The 24,739-nt window shown below is 52.9% G+C and overlaps 1 protein-coding gene and 1 long non-coding RNA gene across 22 annotated transcripts in view; one reads left to right on the forward strand and one right to left on the reverse strand.

The window, feature by feature from the left end:
- The window catches only part of PDE4A (phosphodiesterase 4A), a 44,428-nt gene extending 22,698 nt beyond the window's left edge, over positions 1-21,730 (forward strand). For 6 of the 20 annotated variants that reach the window (XM_081498225.1, XM_081498235.1, XM_081498222.1 and 3 more), the window contains 14 exons: positions 4,648-4,839; positions 5,890-5,926; positions 6,050-6,120; positions 6,902-6,951; positions 7,099-7,211; positions 11,990-12,083; positions 13,820-14,043; positions 16,088-16,186; positions 16,299-16,463; positions 16,698-16,797; positions 16,948-17,102; positions 17,449-17,571; positions 18,440-18,622; positions 20,728-21,730. In XM_081498225.1, the coding sequence (XP_081354351.1) occupies positions 4,648-4,839; positions 5,890-5,926; positions 6,050-6,120; positions 6,902-6,951; positions 7,099-7,211; positions 11,990-12,083; positions 13,820-14,043; positions 16,088-16,186; positions 16,299-16,463; positions 16,698-16,797; positions 16,948-17,102; positions 17,449-17,571; positions 18,440-18,622; positions 20,728-21,429 (2,308 nt within the window). In that variant the 3' untranslated portion in view covers positions 21,430-21,730. Of the gene's footprint in view, positions 1-4,647; positions 5,711-5,889; positions 5,927-6,049; positions 6,121-6,901; positions 6,952-7,098; positions 7,212-7,353; positions 10,104-11,316; positions 11,372-11,989; positions 12,084-13,090; positions 13,492-13,819; positions 14,044-16,087; positions 16,187-16,298; positions 16,464-16,697; positions 16,798-16,947; positions 17,103-17,448; positions 17,572-18,439; positions 18,623-20,670 lie in introns of those variants that run through there. The other 14 variants (XM_081498231.1, XM_081498233.1, XM_081498234.1 and 11 more) reach the window with 10 other exon arrangements.
- On the reverse strand, positions 6,282-11,186 carry LOC145509508 (uncharacterized). Of its 2 annotated transcripts, none has more exons than XR_014056122.1 (3): positions 10,994-11,186; positions 7,024-7,302; positions 6,282-6,442 (listed from the first exon to the last, which is right to left on the reverse strand). It is a non-coding gene; the product is annotated as an uncharacterized LOC145509508 (long non-coding RNA). The 2 variants fall into 2 exon arrangements; XR_014056121.1 differs by having other exon boundaries at positions 7,024-7,160; positions 10,994-11,185.
- Positions 21,731-24,739: the final 3,009 nt, after the last annotated feature.

Below are 24,739 nucleotides of genomic sequence, written 5' to 3' on the forward strand. Positions count from 1 at the left end.
ATCTGGAAGTTCACAGTTCACATATTGCTGAAGCCTGGCTTGGAGAATTTTGAGCATTACTTTACTAGCATGTGAGATGAGTGCAATTGTGTGGTGGTTTGAGCATTCTTTGGCATTGCCTTTCTTTGGGATTGGAACGAAAACTGACCTTTTCCAGTCCTGTGGCCACTGCTGATTTTTCCAGATTTGCTGGCATATTGAGTGCAGCACTTTCACAGCATCATCTTTCAGGATTTGAAATAGCTCAACTGGAATTCCATCACCTCCACTAGCTTTGTTCGTAGTGATGCTTTCTAAGGCCAACTTGACTTCACATTCCAGGATGTCTGGCTCTAGGTGAGTGATCACACCATCGTGATTATCTGGGTCGTGAAGATCTTTTTTGTACAGTTCTTCTGTGTATTTTTGCCACCTCTTCTTAATATCTTCTGCTTCTGTTAGGTCCATACCATTTCTGTCCTTTATCGAGCCTATCTTTGCATGAAATGTTCCCTTGGTATCTCTAATTTTCTTGAAGAGATCTCTAGTCTTTCCCATTCTGTTGTTTTCCTCTATTTCTTTGCATTGATCACTGAGGAAGGCTTTCTTATCTCTCCTTGCTATTCTTTGGAACTCTGCATTCAGGTGGGAATATCTTTCCTTTTCTCCTTTGCTTTTCGCTTCTCTTCGTTTCCCAGCTATTTGTAAGGCCTCCTCAGACAACCATTTTGCTTTTTTGCATTTCTTTTCCATGGGGATAATCTTGATCCCTGTCTCCTGTACAATAGCACGAACCTCTGTTCATAGTTCATCAGGCACTCTGTCTATCAGATCTAGTCCCTTAAATCTATTTGTCACTTCCACTGTATAATCATAAGGGATTTGATTTAGGTCATACCTGAATGGTCTAGTGGTTTTCACTACTTTCTTCAATTTCTTATGCAATGCATAAGACCTGGGGTCAATTCCTAGGTCAGGAAGATCCCATGGAGAAGGGCATGGCAATCCACTCCAGTATTCTTGCCTGGAAAATCCCATGGACAGAGGAGCCTGGCAGGTTACAGTCTATGGGGTCGCAAGAGTTGGACACAACTGAGTGACTAAGCATACACACATTCCATGGCATGGATCTGCTACCGTTTATCCATTCATCTGTTGATGTACATTTGGTTTGGTTGTTTCTAGTTTTTGGTGATTATGAAGAGAACTGCTATAAACACTAGTCAGCAGGCTTTTATATATATATATATTCATTTTGGCTGTGCTGGGCAGGTCTTAGTTGTGGCATCCAGGATCTTAAGTTGTGGCATGTGAACTCTTAGTTGCAGCATGTGGGATCTAGTTCCCTGACCAGGGATTGAACCGGGGCCCCCTGCATTGGGAACGTGGAGTCCTAGCCTCTGGACCACCAGGGAAGTCCCTAGTCAGCAAGTTTTTGAGCAGACATGTTTTTATTTATCTTGGGTAAATATATAGGAGTGTAGTTGTCAGACTGTACAATTAGGGTATGCTCAGTTTCATAAGAAACTAACCAACTGTCTTCTAGAGTGGCTGTACCACTTGGCATTCCCATCAGCAATGAATGGGAGTTGCAGTTGCTCTCAATCCTTGTCATCACCACTTGGTATCCTTGTCAGTTTTTGTTTACTTATCATCCTAGTAGGTGTGAAGGGATAGTTCATGGTTTTAATTTGCATTTCCCTAAGGAGGAATGATGTTTCCTGTGCTGATGTGCTATCTGTGTATCTTCTTTGGTGAACTGTCCATACTTCTGCTTATTTTTTCATTGAGTTGTCTTCTTCTTTTTAAATTTTCATTTATCTATTTTTGGCTTCACTGAGTCTTCGTTGCTGCACAAAGGCTCTTCCTAGTTGCGATGCACAGGCTTCTCATTGCAGTGGCTTCTCTTGTGGAGCACGGACGGGCTCTAGGTGCATGGGCTTGGTAGCTGTAGCACATGAGCTTAGTTGCTCTGCGGTTTGTGGGATCTTCCTGGATCAGGGTTTGAACCTATGTCCCCTGCATTGGCAGGCAGATTCTTAACCACTGCACCACCAGGGAAGTCCAAGTTGTCTGTCTTCTTATTATCGAATCTTCAGAGTTCATTATGTATTCTGGATACCAGTCCTTTGTCAGATATTTTCTCCTAGTCTGTGGCTTGCCTTTTTATTCTCTTGACAGTGTCTTTTGCAGAGCAGTGTTCAGTGTTTTTAAAATGTTTTCTGAAGTTTGCTTTCAAAAGAAGTTCGAGTTTTCAACGATTTAAAATTTCTGGTTTCTTTCCTAAAATTGGAACCCAGGGCCCCCAGCTCCACTCTGCTTTTTATGTTGGCTGCCTGGCCCCTGGAAAAATTTGCTCTAATGAGAGGAATGTGCTCTGATGGGGGTCGTCAACAGAGGGCAGCAGTTAACATTTTGATCTGAGGAATCCCAAGACTTGGGGTGGAATTCTGACTGCACCATGACCTTACTGTGTGACCTGGAACCAATCATCCTCTCTGAACCTTAGTTTCTTCATGTGTAAAATGGAGGCAGTGAAGGCCCTCATCCCCCCATCCCAGGGCTGGCCCAGGAAAAAGAGTCCATGTATAGAAGCTGGTATTGCTGTCCTGGTCTAGGAGATTTCAGATTTTTTTTTTTTTGACCAGGCTACATGGCTTGTGGGATCTTCCTTCCCTGACCAGGGATGGAACCTGGGCCCCCTGCGGTGGAAATGCAGGGTCCTTACCACTGGACCTCAAGAGAATTCCCTCAGATTTATTTCTTAGCAGAGGGAACATTCAAATAAAATCTTAGACCGACATTCAATAGTAGGACCAGAAAGTGCGGGGAGGATTCTATTTCCTCTCTCCCTACCCGGTTGTACTCACCAGAGAACAGCCTGAAATCTGCTGACCAGTCTAACACCCTCATTTTAACAGAGTCACCAACCAGAGAGGGCAGTGACCTTCTCGAGGTCACACAGCATGTCACAGGCACACAGCTCCCCACGCTTATCCTCAAACCTTCATATCAATTGTCTAACTGAGTTCCCTCCCCAGGGATACTGACAGATTTACAGTTGTGGGGCTGATAGATTTACAGATGGGATTGATAGATTTACTGGCAGCTGTAAATGGCAGTGTTAGGCACCATCCTGAGCATGTTACCTGTGTTAACGCTGGTTACCTGGATGACCTGAGGCAGGCAGTGGTTGCCCCCATATTGCAGAAAAGGAAACTGAAATTCGGTCTTTTCCTCCAAGTTGTACATTTGGGAAGTGGCATAGCCAGCTTTTCCCTGCCTCATCCAGAGGCTCTGTCTTGCCAGTGCCAACAGAATGGAGTCCTGCTGTATCCTCTATGTAGCTGTGTCTCTGTTATCTGTCTGTATCTCCACTCCAGTGGCACCGATTTCCTTGCTGGTCCTCCAACAAAAACCAGATTCCGCTACAGGGCCTTTTCACTTACTGTTCCCTCACCCTAGAGTGCTTTCTCCCACCTCCTGACCCATGGCCTGCTCCTTCTCATCCTTCAGGCCCTGCTCAGATATCACCTCCTCAGAGAAAACTGCCTCCACCACAGCAGCTAAAAATCACCTTTCCAGCCACCCACCTAGTTTTAATTCCCTGGATGGCACCATCCAGCTTGTATATTCATTCATTCATTTATTCATAGATTGATTCATACAGTAAACATTTATTGGGCATCCAGGCCATGTTCTTAGCCAGAGATCCAGCAGTGAACAAAGCAGACAAAAATCCTTGCTCTGTAGAGCTTAGTTCTAGAAGGGAAGGCAAACAGTGGAGAAGTAAAACATAGAATGTGTCGGGTAAGTAGTATTTATTTTAAGGAAGGGAAATATGAAATATAAGGGCAGGGGATGACATTTCAGATGGGTTGGTTGGGGGAGGCCTTCCTGAAGAGGCGACATTTGAGAGGAGACCTGAAGGAGGTGAAGGGGGAGCCACTGGAGATCTGGGCCAGGGAGACAGCCTGTGCAAAGACCCTGAGGCAGGAATGTTTCTGGAATATTTAGGGAACAGCCAGATAGCAATTATGGCTGCAGCAGAGTCCATCAAGGGCAGAGTAGGTATGGGGGCAGGGCCTTGTGGGCCACAGCGAGGACTTTGGCTTTGGCTCTGAGTGAACTGGGAGCCATAGAAGGTTCTAAACAGAGGAGGGATGTGACCCAACTCAGGTATTCACAGGTTCCCTCTGGCTGCTGAGGGAAGCAGACAGGGGTATAGACAGAAGCTAGGGGCCAGAGCAAAGACAAATGTCCTGGCCCAGGCAAGTGATGATGGGGAGGCTGGCCAAGGAAGAGGTATGAAGCAGACAGATTTGAATAGATTTGATTGCTTTGAGGTGCAAAGGAAAGAAAAGAGCAAGGAGGACCCCACAACTTTTGGGAATGTGCAGTGCTGCTCAGTTAGCCTGTTTCTAGACCAGCCCTCCCGGTGTCCTGTCTGTGAGGGGCACAGATCATGGTCTATCTTGGTCACAGCTGTATCCCTTAGCTCTGGCAGCAGGACCAGGCACACAAAGGTGGTCTGATTTCCTGTCTCCCACCTTTTCTGAGGTGTCTGTCTCTCTTGTCAGGAATTCCCTGGGTCCCTTGATTCCTTTCGACCTCCCCGCTCAATGTCATCTCAGCCCCCTGACCCCTCTTCCTGCCCACGCCTTGCAGCTTGGAGGCGGAGAATGGACCGACCCCGTCGCCAGGCCGCAGCCCACTGGACTCGCAGGCGAGCCCGGGCCTCGTGCTGCATGCCGGGGTGGCCACCAGCCAACGCCGGGAGTCTTTCCTCTACCGCTCAGACAGCGACTATGACACGTCACCCAAGACCATGTCCCGGAACTCGTCAGTCACCAGCGAGGCGTGAGCACCCGCCACCCCCCACCTGGCTGGCTCTTCCAGGCCTCCTGGCCCCAGCAAGGGGGGCGGGGGCTGCCCAACCCCCACCCCACCCCATGGTCCTCGGCAAAAACTAAACAGCACCCTTATTCCCTATCAAGGACTCAACCCCTTTATAGCATACCCACCCAGTGAGGTATGAGTGCCCACCCTGTCTCTGCCCTGCCACTCGGCCCCTCTGAGCCCAGGCCCAGCCCCACCCATGTCCCTACAGTGCCCACCCACCCAACCTGCCCATGCCCACTCCTACCTCTTGGTTTCAGGGGCCTGGCCCCACTTTATCCCATCTCTCCAGCAAGAAGGGAACCCTATTTGAGCCCCTCCTGGCCACCACTTCCAGAGGGTCCACCTCAGCTGACCCTCTTCTTCCTCCCCATGTCTAGGCTTCCCTAAACCAGCCCCCTTTATCATGACCACCTGTAGAGGTGTGTGGAGAAGGAAATGGCAACCCACTCCAGTATTCTTGCCTGGAAATCCCATGGACAGAGGAGCCCAGCGGGCTACAGTCCATGGGGCTGCAAAGAGTCAGACACGACTGAACAACTAAACAACAACAGCATAGAGGTGTGAGCACCCCCATCTCCTCAGCCCTCTTCCTTCTCACTGAATCCTCCAGCACTGTCCCTACCCAGCGAGGCATTCATTTCACCCCTTCTCCCCAGCTCCTTCCTATCCTCCGCCCCCTTCCCACCACTAGTTTCTCCAAGCTCGGCCTCTGAGGTGTGTTCGCTGCCCTCCTTTTGTCTCTGCGTGCCCCCTGCCTTGCCCCACCTGAACCCCTCTCCCTGACCGTTTCCTTCAGAACAAGCTCCTGCAGCATGGCCATCCTTGTGAGGTATAAGCACCCCTCCCCCACCCCACAGAGCCTCCTTCCTGTCCACCAGCCTCCTGGGGCCCAGCCCCCCACAGAGTGACACCCTAGGGACTTGCTTTTCTGGTAACCCCAGCCCCTGTCCACCCCAGACCCTTGGGGGCCCCACCGTGAGGACCCCTGACCTGCCCCTATCCTTGCAGGCATGCAGAGGACCTCATCGTCACGCCATTTGCCCAGGTAAGACCCCCTCCCCTAAGAAGGGAAGGGGCCCTGACTCTCCCCCACACTTGGGGACAGGGGCCCAGCCCCAGCTCCCCGCTCTGGGTGGACCCCTTTCCTCACCCTGGCTCCCCCACCCAGGTGCTGGCCAGTCTCCGGAGCGTTCGCAGCAACTTCTCCCTCCTGACCAATGTGCCCATTCCCAGCAACAAGTAAGTGGAGGCTGGGCCCCAGGGCCTGTGATCATGAGGCTCAACACACCTGGGTTCAACTCTCACAGCTGCTGTGTGACCTCAGGCAGAACTTGACCTCTCTGAGCCTCTGTTTAGGCAACAGCTGCCACTGAGCCAGTAAACCATTGTGATTCAAATTCTTAAGTCGGGGAAACTTTTATAAACAAAGATGGAGGGGTATGGACACTCAAGGCTGAGGTCATGAGTGGCCAGCCACCCCAGCCTCTGGGCCACTCCTAGCAGTGATGCCAGCTTGCCAGGCAATTAGCCTCCTGTGTTGCCTCTGTCAACTGGATAACGGCTGTAAGAAGTTGAGAAGGTGATGTATAGAAAGTGCTAGAATGTTGCCTAGCACATAGTAAGTGCTCACTGAATAGAAGTAGTTCTTATTTGGGGGCAGGGGTGAGGCTAAGAGCTGCTGGTTCATCTGGGAGCCCCGTGGGGGAGCAGAGTTATCCTGGGGTTCAAGGAACTCAGGGGAGGGATGGTCAGGGAAGCAGGGACTTTGGAGACACGGGGTCTGACCCAACCAGCCATATTGTCTTGAGGAAGTTGGCTCCACCTTCGTGAACCTCAGTTTCCTCATCTGTAAAATGGATTTTTGTGAGGCTCTGTGAGAGGCAGTGGGCAGAGTAAATGGCAGCATGCCTGGGACACACAGAGAGGGCTCATAAAGGGGAAAGTCAGTACTCTTCATGGAGAGAGGGAGGCAGAGATGCGGGGAGGGCCAGGCTGAGGTTGGGACCCGATTTTTTTGCAGGCGGTCCCCACTGGGCGGCCCAACCCCCGTCTGCAAGGCCACGCTATCAGGTAACTAAGCCCAGGGTCATGAGAAAGGCCCCTCGTGGTGCCCCTCACCCCCTTTCCCAGCACCCTACTCACCTGACGGGCCCCCATCACCTCTGGGGGTCTCCATGCGAACCCTCGCAGTCACCGCCCCGGCTGCCCCTTCCCCAGAGGAGACGTGTCAGCAGTTGGCCCGGGAGACACTGGAGGAGCTGGACTGGTGTCTGGAGCAGCTGGAAACCATGCAGACCTACCGCTCCGTCAGCGAGATGGCTTCCCACAAGGTGTGTAGGAGCAGCGGGGTGGAGCCAACGGCTGGGGGCGGGGTTAGCTGTGGGGCGTGGCCAATGGGCGTGGTCAACCTGTTATTAGAGTCTGTAGGGTGGGGCAGACCCTGGGTGTCAGTTATCTGACTTTGTATCTCCTGTAGATCTGGGGACCTGGGGTGTGTGTGTGTGTTATCTGACTTTGTATCTCCTGTAGACCTGGTGTGTGTGTGTGTGTGTGTGTGGTGTGTGTGGTGTGTGTGTGTGTGTGTGTGGTGTGTGTTACCTGACTTTGTATCTTCTGTAGACCTGGATGTGTGTGTGTGTTATCTGACTGTATCTCCTGTAGACCTGGTGTGTGTGTGGGGTGTGTGTGTTATCTGACTTTGTATCTTCTGTAGACCTGGGATGTGTGTGTGGGGGTGTGTGTGTGTGTTACCTGACTTTGTATCTTCTGTAGACCTGGGATGTGTGTGTGTGTGTGTGTGTGTGTGTTACCTGACTTTGTATCGTCTGTAGACCTGGGATGTGTGTGTGTGTGTTATCTGACTTTGGATCTCCTGTAGACCTGGGTGTGTGTGTGTATGGGGTGTGTGTGTTATCTGACTTTGTATCTCCTGTAGACCTGGTGTGTGTGTGTGTGTGTATGGGGTGTGTGTGTTATCTGACTTTGTATCTTCTGTAGACCTGGGATGTGTGTGTGTGTGTGTGTGTGTGTGTGTGTGTTACCTGACTTTGTATCTTCTGTAGACCTGGGATGTGTGTGTGTGTTATCTGACTTTGTATCTCCTGTAGACCTGGGTGTGTGTGTGTAGGGGTGTGTGTGTGTGGTGTGTGTGTTATCTGACTTTGTATCTCCTGTGGACCTGTGTGTGTGTGTGTGTTATCTGACTTTGTATCTCCTGTAGACCTGGGAGGTGTGTGTGTGTGGGGTGTGTGTGTTATCTGACTTTGTATCTCCTGTAGACCTGGGAGGTGTGTGTGTGTGGGGGGTGTGTTATGTGACTTTGTATCTCCTGTAGACCTGGGAGGTGTGTGTGTGGTGTGTGTGTTATCTGACTTTGTATCTCCTGTAGACCTGGGAGGTGTGTGTGGGGGGGGTATGTGTGTTATCTGACTTTGTATCTCCTGTAGACCTGGGTGTGTGTGTTATCTGACTATGTATCTCCTGTAGACCTGGTGTGTGTGTGGTATGTGTCCCTAGGCGACCTTCTCTCCTGGGGGTAGCAGGTAGTATGTTCGTATGGTCTATGAGTGTGTATCTGTGGCTATATGACTGTCTGTTTGTTGGCTACACAATCACAGTCCTGGGCAGGGAGGAGGGGAGGAGAGTGGGGGGTTTCCCAATAAGATCCATCAGGAGTGGCATGCACAAGTGTATCTATGGAGGGCGTAAGGGTATGCACAGCTGACAGTGCGGGGCTGTCAGTGTGGGGGGCTGTGCCAGGGGGGTGTGTATGTCTAGAGGTGTGAGTTAGTCCAGATGTGAATCTGAGTGTGTATCTCCATGTGTCTGTGACTGTGTGTGTGTGCGCTTGCAAGGCCACAGGAGAGGGTGCAAGGCATCCATGTACAGTTGTGCTGACTGTGCACTGCACAACTCCAGGGGGCGCCATTCAGAAAGCAGGCAATGTGAATGATGCCGCCTGGAGTTGTACAGCTTGGTGGGAGGATGCCTGTCAGGAAATGAATGTGCAGCTGGGGATGTCTGTGTTGAGGGGTGCACACATCCGTGGGTGGAGGTTTGTCTCAGAACATGTGAGTCTGAGGGCAATTGTGTCCCTGAGCGTATGTGTGGAGCATCTGAGAATGTGACTGTGTGTCTGAATGTAGGTCTGCGGGTGTATTTCTGCGATGGGGTGTGTGCGTGTGGAGCCGTGGGTGTTGAGTGTGCGTATTCCCTTATGGATTAGTCAGGGCACATTTGTGTCTGAGGCCGTACGGGTATTCATGTTTGTTTACAAGTGTGTCTGAGGGTGTGTTGAGTGTGTCTGCAACTGTGTCCAGTATCTGGGTGTTTATCCCTTAGTGTGTGCCTGCACTTCTGGTTGTGAGTCCGTAGTCTGGGAAGGGGTGTCTGGAGGTATTTGTACCTCTGTGTGCTCAATTTTATACCTAGAAATGTGTTGAACAACAGAGTTGTGACTGTGTGTGTGTGTGTGTGTGTTTGTGTGGTTAGTGTAGGACTGAAATCATTTGGGTGTCAGAGTGTGGTCAGGTGTGTCAAGTGTCTGACTGTAGTGGTGTGGAATTTGTGTCTGATTGTGTGTTGGTGTGTGGAGCATGTGGGTGTGTGTGTCTGTTGCTGGGTGTGTCCACGGGGTGGAGGGCATGCCCTCTGCCGGGTGCATGTGCCTCCCTGCCCATCCCTGGCAACTTCACCTGGGTCCTGCCTGAGGCCCGTGGGCTCCAGTGCCCCTTTAACGCCCCCCCCACCCCCAGCACCACCTGACATTGCATGCAGCCTGCCAGTGCTGCAGTGAGCACGCACACGCACACACACAGGCGAACACACGGAGCCCAGAGCCTCCGAAGCCTCCTCCCGGGACCCTCGCCCTGCACCTTCCCCCCATGGGCAGGGGTCCCTGGGCACCTCCAGCCACTGCTGCTGCCGCAGGGGGGCCCAGCGGGGCCCACGGCAGGCAGACCATGTAACCAGGGCTGCTGCCGGGAGCGCGGAGGGGAAGGGAGCCCCCCAGCCCTGCTGGGCCGGCCCGGGCCCCTCCGCGGCTCCCCCTTCCACTGCCCAGCACCCCGCCCCCCTGCCACAATAGCTGCTAACCCCGGGACTCCCCAAGCCCAGCCTCTGTGTGCGGCAGCCCTGAGAGGGGCCAAGACTCCACGATGCCCTTGGTGGATTTCTTCTGCGAGACCTGCTCCAAGCCGTGGCTGGTGGGCTGGTGGGACCAGGTAGGGGAACTCAGAGTGGAGGATGGGCAAGAGACCCAGCTCCGGCCCTTCCACCTCGCACCCTCCAGCCCCCGGTCTGGGCTTGTGTGTGCATCTGTACACGTGTGTGGCCTGGAGATGAAGCCTGGTGACTGTGTCTCTGTGTGTGGCCTGGGGCTGGGCATGGAAGGTGGGTGGCTGGGGGTGTGGGTCTCTCTCTGGGTGTGACTATCAGCGCACATGTGTGTGTGTGTCTGGAGTGGTGGGGGCTGCCTGAGGCCCGTGGTCTTGTTTGCCTGGGTCATGGACCGGGGGATGGCCCTGGCTGAGATCACATGGTTCTGATTGTGGTGGTGTGTTTTGGGCCATGTTTATGAGCCCAGAACTGCATGATTTTTCTGGGGCATGTGACCCCAAGTTCAGTGACTGCTTTATTGTGTGTGCTCCTTGATGTGTGTGTCTGTGTAGCACTGTGTAAGTGGGGGGTCTGTGACTCTGTGTGTGGTTGTGTGATTTTGTGGGTCCATCTTGTGTGTGGATGTGTGTCTCTCTATGGGTGCCTGGGGCCTCTGGCAGCCCTGGGAGTAGTGAGTGCCCCTCCCGATGTGGGCTGGGCAGGCTCACCCTTCCTGCCAAGAGTCCCTCCTGCCTCTCTGGACAGTCAGCTCCAGCTCAAGGGACGCTTTGGTGGAGCTTGGGGGTGGGGAGCCAATGCCCTTTCTTCTCATGCACAATGTCACAGCGGCCACTTGTATGAAGAGAGACGGGGAGACCCAGAGGAGCCCCCAGGCCTGGTTCTAGGCATCCCCTGTCGTCTGTGCATCTGTCCACCTCTCTGAGGTTGGGGGAGAGGGGGCTATGATGGGAACCCCCCCTCCCCTGGTGACTGAACTGGAGTTTCCTCTGCTCACCCTTCTCCCTGCCCCGGCCAAACATCTTCACCCAGAATTTCAGGACTGCATTCCTTCCTTCCAAACCAGGCTGAGGGCTGGGGGGCCAGGACCCTGGGGTGTGGGGTCCCTGTCTGGGAAGACCTGGGCCAGGGGTAGCTCTGGGAAGGCAGGGGTTAAGGGGCCCACGGCCTGCCCCCTTTTCCCCAGCTCAGCAGCTGGTTGGAGGGGGAGTTGCTAAGGAGACTCCCGTCACCATGGTGACGGGATTCTCCTGACACCCTATTGGTTCCCTGTTAAGCAGGAGCCCCTCCCTTCCACAGGTGCCCCTCTGGCTCCTCCTTGGGGGCAGAAAGAGGGAGTATGGTCCCTCTGACTTTGTATCTCCTGTAGACCTGGGTGTGTGTGTGTGTGTGTGTGTGTGTGTGTGTGTGTGTGTGTGTGTGTGTGTGTGTGTGTGTGTGTGTGTGTGTGTGTGTGTGTGTGTGTGTGTGTGTGTGTGTGTGTGTGTGTGTGTGTGTGTGTGTGTGTGTGTGTGTGTGTGTGTGTGTGTGTGTGTGTGTGTGTGTGTGTGTGTGTGTGTGTGTGTGTGTGTGTGTGTGTGTGTGTGTGTGTGCGTGCTCTGACTTTGTATCTCCTATAGTGTGTGTGTGTGTGTGTGTGTGTTCTCTGACTTTGTATCTCCTATAGTGTGTGTGTGTGTGTGTGTGTGTGTGTTCTCTGACTTTGTATCTCCTGTAGACCTGTGTGTGTGTGTGTGTAGGGGTGTGGAAGGAAACCCCCTTCCTCAGAGAGGGAGGGCTACACTCCCCAATCCTGGGGACCCCCATCAAGAGTTGGGAGGAGAGGAAAGACTGACCCCTCCCCTCTCACAGCCTGCTGAGGGGTGTGTTGGCTGAGCAGACAAGTGAGAGGGGCTCATAGGTTCTTCAGGGATTTCTTGGGAAGGCCTGACCTTACCCCCCTAACCCCTCCCATGACCCCATCATGCCTTCCTTCTTGCCTCCTTCACCTTAGTTCAAAAGGATGCTAAACCGTGAACTCACACACCTGTCAGAGATGAGCAGGTCAGGAAACCAGGTCTCTGAGTACATCTCCACCACATTCCTGGGTGAGTGAAGGGCAGCACTGTGTGTGTGTGGGGGGGGGGATGCATAACTGGACTGTTGGGGGCACCCCAGACCCTGGGTCTTGTTGCACACATTTGCCCAAAGGACCCTGACTCACCTCCCCAAAGGTCAAAGTCACCATGCTCAAAAGTTCCTACACTCTGATACCCTCCAATTTAGTGAGACCTCAACTCCTGTAGAACCCCTACATTTAAACCTGCAAAGTCCCTCCAAACTCAGTGGAACCCCATTGGAACTCTCAAACTCAAGGACCCCAAGAAACCCCCAAACTCAAATAGAACTCAAAGTCTTCCAAAATTCAGTAGACTCTCCAACCTTGAATTTCCTTGCCCCAAGCTCAGAAGACCCCTCAAACTCAAGAGAGATGCCCGGACTCTGTGGGATTCTCAAATTTAAGGGAATTCCTGCCCTTAAAAGCCCATTAAGACCCCCAAACCTTTAAAAAAAACCTCCAAGCTGAAATCTCCCCAATTCAATAGAATGCACAAACTTGGTACAATCCCCCCAAATTCAGTAGACCCCCAAACTTTAGATACCCAAATTCAATAGGATTCTCTTGCTTAGCTTAAACCTATACAGTGATTCTCCAAACTCTGGAGAATTCCTTAACTCAGAAACTTAAAGATAGAATACCCCAGATTCACTGGAACCCTTCAGCTCACAAGGACCTCCAAGGTCAGCCTCCCCCTCATCCTGAAGCCAAGAGCCTTAACTGAGACTATCCCTGACAAAGTCAGGGTAATTTCACCTTCAGAATTGATCACCAAAGTTCCCCAAATTCAGGCTACCTGCCCCCCAACCAAGCTGGAAAGAAGGTTTCAGAGTTTCAAACTTTCCCGCCAGTGAGGGTGTGATGTGCCTGAATGCCGAAGACCCAGCCAATAAGAGTACAGCATGCAAATAAGCCCTCTTAGGCCCTGTCATTGACTGGTGGGACCCAGGTCACAATGGGTGGCCCTGGCTGGACTCTGGAAGGCCTAAAGAGCTCAGGAAAAGAGACTTCTGGGGCTGGCCCCCAGGCAGGCTGATGTCCAGGGGGTAGGGGTGGGCCCATGGAGCCAGAGACCACCCTTCCTTCCCGCCTCCCAGCGCTGTCCACCCCCACCAGCCCTCTGGGTCACCACGGGGCTGTCTTCCCAGTCCGAGAAGGGTCCTTGCCTATCCGAGGCAGGCAGAGACCCTCTCTAGCACCCCTACCCTGCCTCCTGACTTCCCATGCCAACCCCTCGCCAAACTTGGTGATTGAACCGGGGCTACCCCACAGCTCTCGTCCGGCCCTGGGGTCCCCACTCCAGCCCACCACCTCCCAGAAGAATTCCTACCTCTGCTCTGGTTTCCAGTCTATAAGCAACCAACAGCATGACACCAGGACTACGTCTGCCTTCCTGGGTGAGAATTTTCAGGGCTTGAGGGGTAAGGCAGGCACCATCTGAGCGCCAGATGAGGGAGTTTCTGTGGGGTGGCTTCCCTGGTGGCTCAGAGGTTAAAGCGTCTGCCTGCAACGTGGGAGACCCAGGTTCGATCCCTGGGTTGGGAAGATCCCCTGGAGAAGGAAATGGCAACCCACTCCAGTATTCTTGCTTGGAGAATCCCATGGAGAGAGGAGCCTGGTAGGCTACAGTCCACGGGGTCACAAAGAGTCGGACACGACTGAGTGACTTCACTTTCACTTTCACTTTCTGTGGGGTAATCATGCTTGTCTCTCTGTCTTCCGCAGACAAGCGGAATGAAGTGGAGATCCCATCACCCACGATCAAAGATCGGGAAAAACAGCAAGTGCCACGGCAGAGACCTTGCCAGCAGCCCCCGGCCCCTGGGCCACAGCTCCAGCCCATGTCTCAGATCACCGGGGTGAAGAAGCTGATGCATTGCAGCAGCCTCAACGATTCCAGCATCCCCCGCTTTGGGGTGAAGACTGATCAAGAGGAGCTCCTGGCCCAAGTGGGTGGGGCCTCAGCGGGGGCGGTGCTGGAGAGGGAGGGGCAGGGTTCTGGGCGGGGGCAGTGAAGGACTGGGCTTTGGGTCAGACTGAGATGAGGATTCCGGTATACCTGCCTTTTGAGACTCTCAGGAAAGGAGTGAAGGAAGCAGTATGCGCTGTGTGCCTGTCCATGGGATTCTCCAGGCAAGAATACTGGAGTGGGTTGCCATGCCCTCCTCCAGGGGATCTTCCTCACCCAGGGATCAAACCCGAATCTCCTGCCTTGATAAACGGGCTCTTTACCACCAACGCTATCTGGGAAGTCCAGGAAGCAGTTTAGGAAGGAGCTAATGAGCAAAGAGGCGGGTGGTCTCAGCTGGAGTCGATGAGGCTCTGGAGTATGAACAGCACCACTGAGTTGAACCACCTTGAGGCAAGCCTGCTGGCCTATTTTTTTTTTTTAATTAATTAGTTAATTTTTGGCTGCACTGAGTCTTCGTTTCTGTGCACTGGCTTCTCTAGTTGCAGCGAGTAGGGGCTACTCTCTGTTGCGGTGCATGGGCTTCTCATTGCAGTAGCTTCTTTTGTTGCAGAGCACAGGCTCTAGGCACAGTAGTTGTGGCACATGGGTTCAGCAGTTGTGGCTCTCGGACTCCAGAGCACTGTCTCCGCAATTGTGGCTCACAGGCTTAGTTGCTCCGTGACAGGTGGGATCTTCCCAGACCAGGGATCGAACCAGGATTGGCAGCAGACTCTTATCCACTCTACCACCAGGAAAGTCTTGTGCTGGCTGCACTGGCCTTTTGTCATTGACTGGAGGCTGTCCCCAGGGTGAATGCCCTCACCCCCTCTACATAGCTCTAGCGCAGAAAGAGCAGTTTTGTGGAGTTGTTTTTTGTTTTGTTTTTTTTTTTGGCCACACCACACAGCATGAGGGATCTTCGTGTTCCCCCCAGAGCAGGTTTTTGAGAAGGAACAGCTGTGAGAATGTGTAACAGCTCCAGCAGCTGGGGGATGGACACACTTACCAGTGGAAGGAATCTGCACAGAATCCAACAGCATCCACTACAGACCAAACCTGGATTTGCCTCTTGGATTTTCTGTGAAATCTTAGGCCATAGGACTCCTACATTGATTTGTACAATGGACTCCACACAAGCTCAGCGGCTCACTCAGCTGACTTTTCTTGTAACCCTCCATGTGCCAGCACTGGCCAGTGCTATATGCAGTTACCCAGTATTTATTTATTTATTTATTTATTTTACCCAGTATTTGTTAAGCACTTACTGTGTACTGGCACTTTTTTTTTGGCCATGCAGTAGGGCATGAGGGATCTTAGTTCCCTGACCAGGGATCGAACCCACACTCCCTGCTGTGGAAGTGCAGAATCCACTGGGCCACCAGGGAAGTCCCTGGCACTGTTCCAAATTCTGGGAGGACATGAAAAACTAGCCCATGTTCCTTTGCTCCTGGTGCCCAAGAGCAGTTTAACTGAGGCTGAACCATGCTTTTGGGTCAGCCACACTGGGTTCACATCCCAGCATTGCCGCTTGTGAGATATAAGGTCTTGGGTAAGTCTTGTCACTGCTTGAAGTTTGGGTTCCTTCACCTGCCATGTGAAATCAAGCACTTAGTGCAATGCTGGGTAGCTTATAGGCACTCAGTAGGCACTGGGATTGCTTTGTTATTTTCTGGCCCAGTAGGACCTGGGTGGTAAATTCTATACTGCTGAGCACACCACCCACTGGTTGAGTGATAATGGTCCGACTATTCAGACCAGGGTTCTGAACACCTGGTTCAGATGGTAAAGCATCTGCCTACAACGCAGGAAACCCGGTTCAATCCCTGGGTGGGAAAGATCCTCTGGAGAAGGGAAGGGCTACCCACTCCAATATGCTTGCGTGGAGAATTCCATGGACAGAGAAGCCTGGCTGGCTACATACAGTCCATGGAGTCGCAAAGAGTTGGCCACGACAGAGCAACTAACACCTCTGAACTCCTAGAAAAGAGTCTAGAGGGTCCTGGCCTCCGGGGCTCCTGACCTGTGGCCTCTATCTCCACCAGGAACTGGAAAACCTGAACAAGTGGGGCCTGAACATCTTTCGAGTGTCAGATTACGCTGGGGGCCGTTCCCTCAGCTGCATCATGTACACAATATTCCAGGTAGGGTGAGATTCCTGGTAGGGCGGGCTGAGGGGGGCCAGCTGCGAGGGAGGGGGAGGGGTGAGGAGCTGAGGGCCAGCGAGGGTCACCAACCCCTGACATCTGCCCACAGGAGCGGGACCTGCTGAAGAAGTTCCGCATCCCGGTGGACACTATGGTGACATACATGCTGACCCTAGAGGACCACTACCACCCGGATGTGGCTTACCACAACAGCCTGCACGCGGCCGATGTGCTGCAGTCCACCCATGTGCTGCTGGCCACACCTGCGCTGGATGTGAGCACCACCTGGGCACCCCGTCTCTCTAGCTTCCCCTCCCCCACTGCCCATCTTGAATCTCCTGTTTATCTCTCTGATCCTGGGTCCCTGACCTCTATCTCTCTTTGACCCTGTTCCTCTCTCTCCTGACCCTCACCTTTCTTGACTCTCCCCTTTCTCTTTTACTCTGTCTCTCTGACTGCCCATCTTTCTAACCCCTGCCTTTCTCTGACCCCCTTGCTTCACCCCCAGGCCGTATTCACAGACCTGGAGATTCTCGCTGCCCTCTTCGCGGCCGCCATCCACGACGTGGACCACCCTGGAGTCTCCAATCAGTTCCTCATCAACACCAGTGAGTGGCCCTCTGTGTGGGCGGGGCCTGCTGGGCTGGAGGTGGGGCCCCCTGGGTTGGGGGCGGGGCCTACTCTGGCCCCTCCCCGCGGGGGACATCCTGGCTGGGTCGTCCCTTCCTCTGACTGCCCTAACCTGACCTGGGCCCCAGATTCGGAACTGGCGCTAATGTACAACGACGAGTCGGTGCTGGAGAATCACCATCTGGCCGTGGGCTTCAAGCTGCTGCAGGAAGACAACTGTGACATCTTCCAGAACCTCGGCAAGCGCCAGCGGCAGAGCCTGCGGAAGATGGTCATCGACATGGTGGGCGGGGCGAGGGGCGAGGACAGTGCGAAAGGTCGCCTTTAGGCCGAGGGGGATTTTGGGAGGGTCTGGTCTGAGTCTGGGATAGACAAGCCCCGAGTGAGAGGGGGTTGTGCGAGTTGGATGTTTTTTTTTTGCCCCCGCCCCCTGCATAATGTGGGATCTTAGTTCCTTGACCAGGAATCAAATCTGTGCCCCCTTCAGTGGAAGCTGAAGGGGTGTCCTAACCACTGGTCTGCCAGGGAATTCCACAGGGGCTGATTGTGCTCAGTGAAAACTTTGGGTTGGGTGGGTACAGAGGGTGGCCAGGCTTCGAGGGCCCCCCATGACAACTCCTTGCCCATAGGTGCTGGCCACGGATATGTCCAAGCACATGACCCTCCTGGCTGACCTGAAGACCATGGTGGAGACTAAGAAAGTGACCAGCTCGGGGGTCCTCTTGCTGGATAACTATTCCGACCGCATCCAGGTGCCCCCCACACACACCATATAGGGACTCTTTCCCTCCCTTCCTCCCTTAGGTCTGGGTTGCTGCCCCTCACTCTGCCCCCAGCTCCCAGGTTGCCCATCTTTCTTGTCTTTTCTGTTCTCTGCCATCTAACCCTTTCCAACTGCCATCTCCCCCATCTCACCCAGTTCCCTCTTCCCTTTCTTTTTTTAACAGTGTTTGTTTTTTAAATTTTTTATTTATTTGTTTGTGGTCACGCTGAGTCTTCATTGCTGCACAGGTTTTTCTCTAGTTGCAGCAAGTGGGAACTACTCTCTAGTTGCGGTGCACAGACTTCTCACTGTGGTGGCTTCTCTTGTGGCAGAGCACAGGCTCTAGGGTGCACGGGCTTCAGCAGTTCTTGTGGCATGTGGGCTCAGTAGTTGAGGCTCCCGAGCTCTAGAGCACAGGCTTAGTAGTTGTGGCGCATGGGGTCAGTTGCCCTTCAGCATGTAGGGTCTTCCCGGACCAGGGATCAGACCTGTGTCTTGTGCACTGGCAGGTGAATTCTTGACCACTGAGCCACCAGACAAGCCCCCCTTTTCCCTTTCTTCATCAAGCCCTGTCTCCATTCCTCCCACACCTCTGTCTCCCCTACTGCCTCTTTTCCCTTCCCTCCTTCTTCCCTTTGCTCATCAGTCACCTCTCATCTCTCCCCTTCTCTCCTCCACTCATCTCCCTCTTCCCTCACCTCCTCTTCCTCCCTCCATCTCCCCCCTCCCCCATTCCCCACCCCTTCCTCCCCCCCAGCCCCGTCCCCTACTCTCTTTCCAAAGGGAAAGTAAGAAAGCCTGGGGCTTGAAACTGGGTCGGGGGCCATGGCCTCTAAAGGTCCCCCCACCCCACGCAGGTTCTACGGAACATGGTGCATTGCGCAGACCTTAGCAACCCCACCAAGCCGCTGGAGCTTTACCGCCAGTGGACAGACCGCATCATGGCTGAGTTCTTCCAGCAGGGCGACCGCGAACGTGAGCGAGGCATGGAGATCAGTCCCATGTGTGACAAGCACACAGCCTCAGTGGAGAAGTCTCAGGTAGAGTCTCGGGGTGCTGGAAGGGAGCGGGGAAAGCCCCCCTACCTCACATCCTGGCCTGGAGCTCCAAGGCCAAGGAGGCCCTAAGCTGCCCATCTACAATGTTAAGTTTTTCTTTGTTTTTTCCTTCTCTATCATGATGAGAAATAGGTAACACTTTCTGCTCCACAGAACAACTGAACTGAACCTCCAACTCCTCAATTTGTAGATTTGCGCCCAGACAGTTCTAACTCATTTGTTGCAACTGCCATAACATCAGTAATAATATTCATCTGACTGTTAGTTACAGACCTCATGTCCATTCAGGCTCTTGGTTCCTCTGTGATCTGGCCACTCATTTTGGGCCTGAGTTTTGGTGGATTTTTTTTTTTTCTTGTCACACGGGTCTTCGTTGCTGCTTGCGGGCTTTCTCTAGTTGCAGTGAGCAGAGGCTACTCTTCATTGAGGTGTCTGGGCTTCTCATTATGGTGGCTTCTCTTGTTGTGGAGCATGGGTTCTAGGCATGTGGGCTTCAGTGATTGCAGCACACAGGCTCAGTAGTTGTGGCTCATGGGCCCTAGAGCCATGGACTCAGAAGCAATGGTGCACCAGCTTATTTGCTCCATGGCATATGGAATCTTCCCAATCCAGGGATCGAACCCATATCCCCTGCATTGGCAGGCAGATTCTTATCTACTGTGCCACCAGGGAAGTCCTGATGGATTTTGAAATGAAGTGAAATGACTCAGCTTTGTCATCTGTCTATTTAACAAAAGGGTCAGAAACACGGTCTTGTAAAAGACAACACTTCAGGGACTTCCCTGGAGGTCTAGTGGTTAAGATTCCATTCTCCCACTGCATGAGGGATGGGTTCCATCCCTGGTCAGAGGACTAGGAACCCACATGCTGTGCAGCTGGTCTAAAAAAATAAAAAGGATAAAGCTTTTGAGCATGAGAGTGTCTCACTCTCCCTGCTTCTGGCCTCTTCCCTGGTGAGATCTCCTCTTCCTGTCTTAGTGTGTGTATGCTTCCCATGCAGGGTTACACAGCCTCAGCACTACTGAAGTTTGGGGATGGCTCATTCTGTGTGGTGGGCCCACCCTCTACATTGTAAGGTGTTGAGCACTATCCTTGGCCTCCACCCATGGGATGCGAGGAACATCCCTCCCTTTCTTGTGGTAATAACCAAAACTGTGTCCAGACACTTCCAAATGTCCCTGGTCATCCACATAGCCCCCTAACCCCTGATGAAAACCAGATTTATTTGTTTTGTTACGCATTTATATTCACAGGTAACTTAATAGTAATAGTTTGGGGCTTAGTTAAAAATATACATTGTACAGTATATACTTATTTTTATATAGCTTGCCTTTTCTTCCCAACAGTGACTTGGAGATCTATCCACCTTATTACACATAGATTAAGCTCATCCTTTTTCACTACTGTGTAGTATTCCCACAGGCTTCCCAGGTGGCTCAGTGGTAAAGATTCTGCCTGCCAATGCAGGAGACAAGGGTTTGATCCCTGGGTTGGGAAGATCCCTTGGAGAAGGAAATGGCAACCCACTCCAAAATTCTTGCTGGAAAAATCCCATGAACAGAGGAGCATGGCTGGCTACAGTCCATGGGGTCTCAAAGAGTTGGACACAACTTAGCAACTGAGAACGCATGCATTCTGGGAACTAAAATCCTGCAAGCCACACAGCGAGGCAAAAAAAAGGTGGGTGGGGCTTTCATGAATATCTGTGATTTACCACCATTTTTAAAAACTAATTCCCAACTGATGTATATATAGAGGTGTTTCCAGTTTTTGTTTACATCTTATATGTGATTTTCCCCCCTTTTACTTACACAAGAGTTTTTCCAGATCTGGAGAAGCAAACTTGCTAGGTCAAATGATATCAGTATCTCTTATTTTTATTTAGTTTTTGCTGCACTGCGTGGCATGCAGGATCTCAGTTCCCAGATCAGGGGTCGAACCCTGTCCACATGCCATGGAAGTGCAGAGTCCTAACCTTACCTGGGTGACCGGGGAAGTTCCCTGCATCAGCATCTTTTAAATTTTATCAGATCCCGCTGAGCATGGTGGTGCCATCTGTGGTTTCTGCTTCCCTCCCGCTCCTTCAGGTGGGTTTCATTGACTATATCGTACACCCGCTGTGGGAGACGTGGGCTGACTTGGTCCACCCAGACGCCCAAGAGATCCTGGACACTCTGGAGGACAACCGGGACTGGTACTACAGTGCCATTCGGCAAAGCCCCTCGCCACCCCCCGAGGAGGAGCCTGGGGGACCAGGCCAACCCCCCCCACCAGATAAGTTCCAGTTCGAGCTGACGTTGGACGAGGAAGAGGAGGAGGAGGTGTGCACTGCCTTGGGTGCAGTTGCAGTTCAGGAACTGTACATGGCCCAGGACACCTCCCCACCTGAAGACCCTTTGGAGGTTGATGGCCAGGATCCGTCTGCGGAGGTGGAGATAGAGGAAATGTACTTGGCCCGGCAAGTGGACTCCACAGGTAGTGTGGCAGCTGGCCAGGATGTGTCCGTGCCCCGAGGTGCATCCGTGGATGTCTATGTGGGCTGCTGCCGCAACATCCCTGCCCTGTCTCCTAATAGCCTTGCTCCGCTTGCCTTGAGGACACCACCCCCTCCAGAGGACGACCCGGGCCTTCTGGGCCTCCCCTCCATGGCAGCCGAGGTGGGGGCCCAAAAAGAGCATCAGGCTGCCAAGAGGGCATGCTGTGCCTGCACGGGGACATCCGGCGAGGATCCCACTCCTGGAGCACTTCCAGCTCCCGGAGGTTGGGAGTCAGCTGGGGGCCCTACCTGAGTGTCAGCCCCTGTACCCGGTTGGCCTCCGTGCCATCCGCCGCCACCACCACCATCATCCCCTGACCTCCTCCACTGCCTCAAAGACTCTTGGGCCTCCTGAGAAAAAAGAAAACAGAAAAGTGGGGTTTTTTTCTCTTTTCTTTTTTTCCTCTTTCCCCCCAACCCCTACCCAGGGGCCTCTTTTTGGAGGTGGGGGCTGGGGAACCAGGGGCTGAGGTCCCGGAAGTGATTTTATTTTTGGAATTTTAATTGTTACATTTTTAGAAAAAGAAAAAAAAAAAAAAACAGGATGAAACACAGCAACTGTAGACGCTCCTGTTCCCGGCTCCCCTTGTCCAGTTCCAACCACTCCCCACCCTACCTCGCCAGCCCCCCAACCCTCGCCACCATCGCCCAGGTTCCAGGCTTAGTCTTCCGGCCTCTTGGGGCTCTTTGCCTGGTGTAGAATCTCCCTCCAGACTTCTGAATTTCGGGAGGGTGTATAGAACCCATCCAGGAATAGCCATTCTGGGTGGGGCCCCTGGGGGTGGGGAGGGGTCGCCCAATGTAGGGGGGGCCCCAGCTCAAGTCCCACTCTGGCTTTCTGCCCTCCCCTCCCCAGAAGTCTTCCGCCTCATTTTGCACAAACCTGGCAATACTGACTCGAGGGAGCCATGGGGCTTCAGGAGGCAAGGGGAGGGGGTCAGAGGGACATTCACACCACCAACCTGGGGTCTGAGGTTTGAGGAGGGCCTGATCCCACTCCCCCCTCCACCCGTCACCCCTTTCCTCTCCCACTCCAGGTTTTGGTTTGAATTTTCTCCATTTGGAGAGGGGGAATGATCTGGAGCCCCCCCCTTCCTTTCAGCTGCTTCTCCTCTTGTTTCTGCCTTAATGATTCCCACAGTCGTAGGAGAGGGGGGTTCAGTGGCCCCCACCTGCACCTCGAGTGGGCTGGGGCCAGGCCCAGAGCTCCCGTCCTGGGTATCCCCCTCCCCCGCATCCTCCTGCCCAACCCCCAACTTTTTGCCCTAGGAGGAAGCAATAACAGTGCACACCCACATCCCCTTTCTGGGCAGCCCACCCCACCCTGGCATCAAAGTCGTTTCTCCTTTCATCCCCCACTTTGCCAAGCCTCCCCGTCTTCCCCTAGCTATTCCCTGGAGCAATACGACGGACAGATGCAAGGCCATTTTTCTTCAAGCCATGGGGGTACTATTTGGAAGGAAAAGACCCCCTCTTCCCCCATCCGCTCTGCCCCTCAGCTTGGTTCTGCAGCTGGGCAGGACCGGCCTCTCTCATCTTCCTCCCCTCCGATTCTGAGCACACGGTACTGTAGCCCCCAGCTCCCCCCAGCCTTCCATCTGTCTGTCCTTCCCTGTGGGGAGTACCGCCCATTCCCACCCCCAAGATGCTGTACAGGGTTCATTTTTGTAGCGAAAGTAGTTTCAGTCCCAGCCGGCGACCGGAGGGGGCCTTTTCTTTTGGTTCTCTTTCTTTCTCTTCTTTTTTTTTTTTGTACATACTGTAAGGTTGGTTTGTAAATTATTCTACAGAGGCAAAAAGGGAAAATAAACTTGCCCTTCCCCCACTGACTCAGTCAGGGGAAAGAGGGGTGCGGGTCTCCCAGGGGGAGTCTCCATTCCTGCTGTATTATACAAACTGTACCATAGACCCCCAGAAGTGTGGACTCAATGCTGTTTAACAGGGAGTCATGTGATCAGAGGGGGAGGTGAGGGCTGGGCAGCACCTGCCCCTCTCCCTGTCCCCAGGGACCCAGGGGGGAGGGGAGCCCAGGACAACACCCCTCCACCACCGGGAGCTGCTCAAGTGTTGTCCAGTTTAACAATCAATCAGTCGGTCCGCTGATCGATACTCAACCCTTCGATCTTGTCTCCAATTAAACCAAGGCTTTCACTGATCTTCATGGCTGATGTGGCTTCTTTTTCCATCCTGTTTCTCCAGGTGTGTCTTTCGAGTTGTCTGTCTGAGGCCAGGTAGGGGCAAAGGATGGACTCCGTCCCTGCCCTTCCCTGGGCAGATAGAACCTGAGGGGGTTTTGAGAGCTTGGCAAGAGGCAGCCCCCAGGCCTGGGCCAGATGCAGACACAGAGACTGCTGCGGGTTATAATGTTCAGGTTCAGACCACACAGTTTTTGGAGGCTAGGAAACCCAGGTAAAGAATCCACCTGCCAGTATAAGAGACAGGTGTTTGATCCCTGGGTCAGGAAGATCCCCTGGAGGAGGGCGTGGCAACCCACTCCAGTATTCTTGCCTGGAGAATCCCATGGACAGAGGAGCCTTACGGGCTACAGTCCATGGGGTCGCAAAGAGTCAGATGTGACTGAGCACACAGACCCAGGTAAGCCTTGTTTCTCTGAACGTGCAGCGTATATGATGCAACTCAGGTTCTTCTGGTACCGCGAAGTCGTTCCTAGAAACCAAGAGGATCTGATTGACCACACCTCCAACATCTGGTGGCCAGGTCGTGATAGAAGATCTTGGGTCAAATTCTGCTGTGAAGACAGTAAACTTGATGCACCAGCACAAGAGAATTGACATCTGAAAATTCCATGAATTCTAGCCATTATGGTGTTGCAACCATCAATGCTACGGTAAATCACTTCAGTCATGTCTGACTCTCTGTGACCCCATGGACTGTAGCCTGCCAGGCTCCTCTGTCCATGGAGATTCTCCAGGCAAGAATACTAGAGTGGGTTCCCATGCCCTTCTCCAGGGGATCTTCCCAATCCAGGGATCGAACCCAAGTCTCTTATGTCTCCTGCATTGGCAAGTGTATTCTTTACCACGAGTGCCACCTAGGAAGCCCCCCTCAATGCTGCATTAAAATAAAACAAAACAAAAATTAATACCCTAAAGCCTGTGAACCTTATGCTGTGTATCAGGCAAGCTGAATCCTCCCAAGTTCACACAGGACCGGCTCGGCATTTTAGCTCTTTTTTGCTTTTTTAACTTTTTATTTTGTATTGGGGTATAGCCTATTACTGGAGAAGGCAATGGCACCCCACGCCAGTACTCTTGCCTGGAAAATCCCATGGACAGAGGAGCCTTGTAGGCTACAGTCCATGGGGTCACTAAGAGTCGGACACGACTGAGCGACTTCACTTTCACTTTTCCCTTTTATGCACTGGAGAAGGAAATGGCAACCCACTCCAGTATTCTTGCCTGGAGAATCCCAGGGACGGCGGAGCCTGGTGGGCTGCCGTCTATGGGGTCGCACAGAGTCGGACACGACTGAAGCGACTTAGCAGCAGCATAGCCTATTACCAGTGTTGTGATAGTTTCAGGTGGACAGCATAGGGACTCAGC

This window comes from Giraffa tippelskirchi, chromosome 6 (genome assembly GCF_054371585.1).
Source record: "Giraffa tippelskirchi isolate mGirTip1 chromosome 6, T2T-mGirTip1v1.2.pri, whole genome shotgun sequence".
In the NCBI taxonomy this organism is placed as follows: domain Eukaryota; kingdom Metazoa; phylum Chordata; class Mammalia; order Artiodactyla; family Giraffidae; genus Giraffa; species Giraffa tippelskirchi.